The following is a 7,418-nucleotide window of genomic DNA, read 5'->3' as shown; positions in this document are numbered from 1 at the left end:
TTCACTCTGTCTTTGAGACTGTCTATTAACAAACTTTCAGACACTACACTGTTCGACGATCCATTTATGATCGTAAACAGTGTCAGTGGACGATCATACAAAGTTTGCAACATGCAAGATAGAATACACACTTGCTCTGGAAATAATTTCAGATTAAATATTCTAGACTCGAAAGAAGATTCTAAGGGAGCCTCAACACTAACTTTTCCAAAATTAAGGGGAAGGATAACTCTAGGTCAATGTAGATAAGTGGCATGATGCTTTAGGTTGGAATAGCGCGACTTTGCAAGCACAGAGATGATGGCAGAAGGAAGGCTCTTTCTTGACAGAGCTTTACTCATACCTGGCCAATGGAATCAACATAATATTTTTCCTTTTTTAGCTATGAAGTTCAAGTATCAACAGAAAGTAGTAAACAGAATTTCATCCGCGGTTATAAGCCATGTGTGATCTAAAAGGAGAAGAATCGTAAGGAGATGATTTTTTGACTTGGGAAGTATTATTGGCAGGTTTCTTTTTCTCGATCTTGGTTTCAGAACGCAGGCAGCACTCGACCACTGGAAGCAGATAAACAGCCTGTTTTATCTCACTAAGCTCTGACAAAGTAGCTCTGAAATGAAAGCCAAATGGCGATTACATGTGCTATTACCAAGTAATTTCACAAGTGAAATACTCCATTAAACTGACAAAATACAGAATGAACTAGAGAACTAACTCAATCTCACAAATGCATACCCTCAAAAGTATTAACTAATATTAGGGATCTCAAAAACAATTACAAAGAAACTACAATTAAAAAGCACTACCAACTAACAATAATGAATGTTATTCCCAAGTGAATTCACGAGTGAAATACATATTGGCTACCCCAAGTCCTTGACCTATTTGTCACTCTGAATTACAAATTCTCTGGGCCGATCCCAATATCCTACGGAACCTTAACTTACTGTATTGGACCTCAGTCTCAATAATCTTAATGGGCATATTCCAAGATATATAGGGAAGCTTACTTAACTTATGGATTTGAACCTCAAATTCAATTATTTTAGTGGTCAAATTCTTAATCCTTTAGCTAACATTCATACCCTAACGCTCCTTTCTCTTGGTGGTAACAGTTTGATTGGTCAGTTCCCCTATTGGATTGCCAAACTTAGACAACTCAAATCCTTAGTTCTGTCACAGAATTCACTAACTGGACCCCTGCCCACCAGTCTAAGTGCTTCCTTCCTTCCAACTAATTGTTCTTTGTATGGGAAAGAGCATGCTAAACTGGTCAATATCATCTTGGTTGTTTTATCTTCTATTATTAACAGAATTATCGATAGCTTATAATGATGAATAGATAGCCCACTAACAGAAAGAGGCCATCCTACCCTCAATAGACATAGCCACTATTTATGCAACAATAAGAAATAAAGTAATATGGAAAAACAGAGCTCAGACTCTTTCGGTAAGTGAATAACTGCCGAAATATAAGTAAAGACCATCACGCTGTTAAAAAAATACGGCTATAATGCAATTAAGATTATGATTACCAGGTCCGTCTTATCAGCTTATCACGAAGATATCTAGTCTCGTCGATGGACCATGTCCTCCTAGATATTACAATTAGGCAGTCTACATTACAAGATATCTGCAAAAATATTATTAGGCATAATGATAATTTTTAACAAAATTAATAATGTGATAATCTCTCCCATGCCAGCTTTCAGTACTCCAAATTAAAATTTAAAAGTAAAACACATCCAAACTCCATGTGTATGGCGCAAACATACACACAGCGAATTTACGTGCACATAATGTGCCCGTTTGGGAAATCTTAAAATAAGTAACTTATCACTTAAAATTAATAAGTGACTTAAAAGTGATAAGTAGATGGATACTTATAAGTTATGTAAGTGTGGTTAATTTTACTTATAAGTCAGAATTTTTTTTAACTTAAATGAATTAAAATAAATAATTTTTAAATATTATTATCTTAATTCATGACTTTTAAATTAACTTAACATTTAAAAACTTATATTTAAAAACTAAAATTAATAAAAAGGTGAAAAATCAAAATAAGTTGAAGAAAAATACGTCGTTGCTAACATTCAACTTATCAGCTTATAAGTTATAAATTGGACTTATGAGTTGGGTCGACAAACAGTACGATATAAGTACTTACGGACTTATAAGTAATAAGTAACTTATAAGCCCGCACACAAAATCCATACGTATGGCGCAAATATACACACACCGAATTTACGTGCACAAAATATACATACTGTGAAAAAGATTCAGCAAGAAATATTATAACCACCCTCTTGGCATAAGCCCGAAAAATAAGATTCCATACATTTCCATTTATATCAAACGAGGTGATTATGAATTATGCTCCATCGAGTAAACTGCGATTAATATGACCTTACATGCCGAAGCTCTAAAGCATTTCAAGTTAAAGAACAAAGGCTATATCCAAGATTGGCTATAAATTTGAAAAATACTAAAGTTTTGATAAACAAATTCGTTTCGTATACTTCAACGGATCATCCAAGTTTACTTGCACACATTAGTTATAAATATCTACAACCTAGTTAGATCAAATAGACAAAATTCATAAAAGCAGTCAAACAGATTGTATAGATTTAGCACATGTTTCCTAAAAGGTTTTACCATGAAAAGTTAAAACATCAAAGTGTAATAATTAGGTCTAACATTACATATTATATTTAAGAGAATGTGTTCACTTAAATTAGTTAGCATTGACTTACCTTCCTACAGTCCTCAATGAACGATCTGCGCAAGTATCTTCTACACTTTTCCTTATCTTCAGGGGTAACCAATGCATTAATCATGTTTTCAACCACACAACACAACACCACAAGATTGAAGAGGACAACCCAGCTTTAAACACCCCCAACCATTTGCGACGATAGTTCTTATGCATGCTGTAAACCAACGAAAAAATTATGATCCAAAAACAATACTCTATGACAGAGATAAATGTAGAGCAGCATATTGACAGTTCTTTTGACCAATCTGAATTGGAGGAGTACAGCAGTTGGTAAATATAAAAACACAAATTACGAATAGAAAAGCAAAGCAAATATGGAGAATCAAGAAAAAAACCTAGCCAGCACATAGAGCAAAACAGATGACCACAGGCAGGCAGGTGCACTCATTTTATCACGTAGATAATTTTCCAAGCAGATCCAACACCTAAGCTACATTATCAATAAAATGAAGAAAATTTAGAGATAAAGAGAGCAAAAAGTAAAGGAGCTAGAAGAAGGATGTTATAATTACGTAATGTACGAACCTCATTGCCACTAGGCCGCAGGACAGGTTCCTCCAAAAGCCCTAGAGACTTGCTAACATTGTCTTCATCATCAAACCATTTTTCAAATGACATAATAACACTCCTGGGAGATCCAAACAAAAAAATTATTATTAAAATAAAAGGTACATCCTAGATGAGTTACAACTTACAACTAGTAAAAAATTGTTACTGAAAATTTGTTTTCAAAATTTTTATGAAACAAAACTTATTTACCAATTATTATGGCATAGTAAAATGATTGCAGCAGCCCTTGAGATTGAAAGAGAATTAGCTACGACTACGTTGTTGATTTCATCCTCTTGATGCTATTCAATATCATCTCGATCAAAATAGAATAAAAAAGGTAGAGATAGTTGGTAACAACATATTTACACATACCATACATATTAAGATGTGTCAAACACATATATATATAAGACCAGGTCACTGTTTGAGTGAACATAATACGAATCATTTTCGCTAATGGCTAGAATCAGATAACAAATCAATGCCCAAGAATTTTAGTACCACAACTAAAACGAAATAGAGGAAGCAAAAGACCAAGTCATGAAGTCACCTAAATATAAGTAGTGTGTGTGTGTGTGTGTGTGTGGGAGAGAGGGAGAGAGAGACGACTTACGAGGGCTTTTTGGTGGCAGAAAGGAAAAGACTTGATCTCAGCATTGATTTTTCGAATCTTCTTCCTGGACATGATGTTAATAATTAACGAGGCACTGCGAAGCTCTGGTCCCAATTTAGTTCCTTTTAGGGAGGCGTTTGTAAACCCCTATGAACCTTCTCGCATTTAAAGTAAAAAAAAGGAAGAAAAAAAATTACAAGTGCCGATAAATAGTTATTTTTTTCGCAGGTGAATGGGTTCCATTCCTATAGGTCATCGCTGATGATTTTCCGTCGTAACAAGAATTGACTTGATGGAACAATTCCTTTAGAGCTTGCAAACCTCACTGATCTCAATCTTTCCTCAAACAATTTCACTGGTATCCTGGATATTGATGTGTAAAATGTCTTCATACATATTTAACACATTCATGCCTGCAAAGACAATTACTTTCCCACAATTGAATGTAACACAAAACAACACAAACCAACAAAAAAAACCCCAAACATACAACCAAGAACTCGGTTAGGCATTCAAACAATACAAACAATTTAAATAAAAGACCTTCTCAAGCATGTCAACATTTGCATAAAACATTAAAATACCCATTAAATTGAAATATTGAATATATGAAATGCTATTAACTAAACAATTGAAAACCTAAGAATTGAAAGAGTACTCACAATTGGATGTTCTACGGGCTCAAAAAACCACCGCAAAGCCATTCTTCTTAATTTATTTAAAGGGGTTTCACGAGAATAGACTAAAGAGACATAAAGAGATGAGAGAGCAAGAGAGGCGGGAGAGAGACGAGGGAAAGACAGAGTACATCTATTTTTTAATTTTTGATTAGTGGGGTTGTATTATTAAGCCTATATGCTAAATGTATGACTTCACTTTCCAAAACCGAGAGAGTGTAATCATAAATGTTGACCACGACAAGTGGTTAAGGGGAAAGCTTACCAGTAGAACTAATTTTCACAAGGTGCAGGGAACCTAATTCTGCTTAACTGATCGCTTGCACACTGGACGAGGCTTCTCATTGACAAATATCCAAAAAAATTACATGAAGGAAAGACAAACAATAATATATATTCATATTGTATGCCAAACTGAATCAACAATATACAGTTTGAATAACTTAAAATCCAGCAAAACAAATTTGAAGCAGTTCAATGCCAAAAACAACCAAAGTCAGCTGAATTATTGAGAATTTGCGTAGTGGAGTAAGATACAAATGGGAAGAAATTAATCCTTAACTATATGCATGACACCAATAGCTAATGCATTAATCATGTCCTAGCCACACCAACACCACAGCGTCATATAGAAAAATGCAACATTAAACATCCAAAACCATATGTGAAAGGCGTTTCATGTATTCTGCAAATCAGCACAAGAAAACTGGTGGTGGAAAAGGATATGTAAAAATAACTATCAAGTTTACTCTTCTCTTAATTCTTGTGGTTTATGCATTAAAAGACGAGGGATTAAAATGAAATGCAAAAGCCAACCAAGTTGAAAGTTGAAACAACGTCAAATAGAAATTGTTAATTGTTATATGGCCAAATTAAATGGGAGGACTGCTGAGCAAACATAAAATTGTAGAAGAAAAGAGAACGAAGAAAAAAACAAGCCAACATAAACAGCAAAACGGATTATTAAAGGCGCAAGCCTTGCATCACGTGTATAACATTTAAAGCATATCTGACACATCAGCCACAAAATCAATCAGTGAAGAACTTTAGGGATAAAGAGAGCAAGAATTACCTGTTCAATAAAAGAAATTACAACAAAGAGTTTATAGATACATAAAGTCCCAACCTAATTAGCACTGAAAGCGGGACAGATTCCTCTAGCAGCCAAACAGACTAGCCAACCTATTTTTCCATCATCGAACCATTCATCACATGATTTACAGAATTTTATTGGTGGACATAATAGTAGGGCGGGAACCAGGAAGGTCTTAGTAATACAGGCAAGTGAATCACAAATTCTGAGTCTAAGGTTCTCTTACTCCAAAATTGCAGTTGGTGATTGAAGACAAATTTAAATCATAATAAAAAAAACAGAGATATCTACAATCACTCACATATAATTATAATAAGTAACAATATTTTAAAAAGAAAAAAAAAGATGTAACAAAGGTACAAAATTTTCGAAGGGAAGATCAAGTAGTTTAATTTCGTGTCACGGAAATAACAAATAAAATGTACGAGAATTTAACCTAGAATATCCAAACCCCAGTTAATACGCATAAAACGTTACTGAGTACTATATACATATATCTCGACAACTGATGAATACATAAGAAATTAACATTTAACACAGTTCATGCTTATATCTTCTGGTCAGCAGAAATTCTCTCACGAAGCTTGTGCGCATTTCTGAACCTGCTTAGTGTTTGTTTGCCGCATACAAAGCATCTAGTGTCCTTATAATTGTGCTGTAAACACAAAGAATATAAAAGCCCACATCAGCCATAATTCTACTGCTCCCTCCGTCCCAAAATGTTTTTCCCATTTTGATTTTTTGTACTGTTTATGGTAAGCGATTGACTACTAATTTACGTCTAATCTATAAGATCAAACATAGTAATGAGTGATTTTGTTGGATTCGTATTTATGAGTACTTTAATACAATAAATTTTTTATATTTAATACTAATATGAAATTAAAGATATTAACAATCAAAAGTGTGCATTGACAAACGTGTCCAACACTAACAGAAACGTTTAGCGTATTTAGGGACGGAGGGAGTACTATCATGAATCAATAAATAACCCGGAAAGGACAGGTATCGTAACCTGAACAGCGCAAGGACGGCAGAAGTAATGCTTGCAAATGGTAACAACAGGTAACACAAACTGTTCCATACAAATGACACATTCAGGAGGTATTTGGCTTTCGTCTTCTTCATCGTATTCGAGTTGCACTTCTGGTCCCAATTTTCTAATCCTAATCTTTTCTTGCAACTCGTCTATCATAAGCCAATGTCCCTTTACTTGTTTAACATCTTCCAAAAACTGGTCAAATTCATCGTCACGAGTAGGATACCATGACTTACTACTATACTTCCTCTCATCCCCCATTAAACCTAATAACACGAATAAATAAATAAATAAATAAATAATACACAAACAAATGAACAATCAATCAATCAATCCAATACTGCTGTAATGATAATCAAAAATACTACTAATAATAATCGATGCGACAATACTACTAATAATAATCGATGCGGTAAGGGGTTTATCTCTCGTAATTCCATAAATACGCATTTGTAACATAAATAAATAAATAAATAATACGTAATCGATCTTTATAATCAACAATAATACGAATACTATTTAATAATTCCTACTGTGGACGGTGCTGTAAGGGTTTATCCCTTATCATTCGCTAATCTAGATAAGTTCGGACTCGTTTATAAGGGATATAGTGCCCGTTTGGGAAATCTTAAAATAAGTAACTTATGACTTAAAATGATTAAGTGCGA

General features: G+C 34.0%; 2 protein-coding genes across 2 annotated transcripts; both read right to left on the bottom strand.

The window, feature by feature from the left end:
* Positions 1 to 2,759: 2,759 nt before the first annotated feature.
* On the bottom strand, positions 2,760 to 4,324 carry LOC141724612 (putative E3 ubiquitin-protein ligase ARI8). Its single transcript, XM_074526825.1, has 4 exons — positions 3,942 to 4,324; positions 3,302 to 3,404; positions 3,112 to 3,206; positions 2,760 to 2,930 (listed from the first exon to the last, which is right to left on the bottom strand). The coding sequence occupies exons 1-4, from the start codon at positions 3,983 to 3,985 to the stop codon at positions 2,834 to 2,836; spliced, it is 339 nt and encodes a 112-aa protein (XP_074382926.1). The 5' UTR covers positions 3,986 to 4,324; the 3' UTR covers positions 2,760 to 2,833.
* Positions 4,325 to 6,166: 1,842 nt separating this feature from the next.
* Positions 6,167 to 7,148, bottom strand: LOC141724216 (zinc finger CCCH domain-containing protein 1-like). The gene is made up of 2 exons (XM_074526271.1): positions 6,727 to 7,148; positions 6,167 to 6,366 (listed from the first exon to the last, which is right to left on the bottom strand). The coding sequence occupies exons 1-2, from the start codon at positions 7,009 to 7,011 to the stop codon at positions 6,259 to 6,261; spliced, it is 393 nt and encodes a 130-aa protein (XP_074382372.1). The 5' UTR covers positions 7,012 to 7,148; the 3' UTR covers positions 6,167 to 6,258.
* Between the last annotated feature and the right edge of the window lie 270 nt (positions 7,149 to 7,418).

The sequence above is a fragment of the Apium graveolens genome, chromosome 5 (assembly GCF_009905375.1).
Source record: "Apium graveolens cultivar Ventura chromosome 5, ASM990537v1, whole genome shotgun sequence".
Taxonomy (NCBI): Eukaryota; Viridiplantae; Streptophyta; class Magnoliopsida; order Apiales; family Apiaceae; genus Apium; species Apium graveolens.
This window is presented reverse-complemented; position numbering and strand designations above follow the sequence as displayed.

What these genes read in the sequence shown, in the direction of transcription:
- LOC141724612 (XM_074526825.1), bottom strand. Translation starts at nt 3,985, where the DNA reads ATGCTGAGATCAAGTCTTTTCCTTTCTGCCACCAAAAAGCCCTC. An exon ending in TCTGCCACCAAAAAGCCCTC is followed by an intron (nt 3,405 to 3,941) that starts GTAAGTCGTCTC and finishes TGGATCTCCCAG; the next exon opens with GAGTGTTATTATGTCATTTG. An exon ending in TTGCTCTATGTGCTGGCTAG is followed by an intron (nt 2,931 to 3,111) that starts GTTTTTTTCTTG and finishes GTTGGTTTACAG; the next exon opens with CATGCATAAGAACTATCGTC.
- LOC141724216 (XM_074526271.1), bottom strand. Translation starts at nt 7,011, where the DNA reads ATGGGGGATGAGAGGAAGTATAGTAGTAAGTCATGGTATCCTACTCGT. An exon ending in GCCGTCCTTGCGCTGTTCAG is followed by an intron (nt 6,367 to 6,726) that starts GTTACGATACCT and finishes TTGTGTTTACAG; the next exon opens with CACAATTATAAGGACACTAG.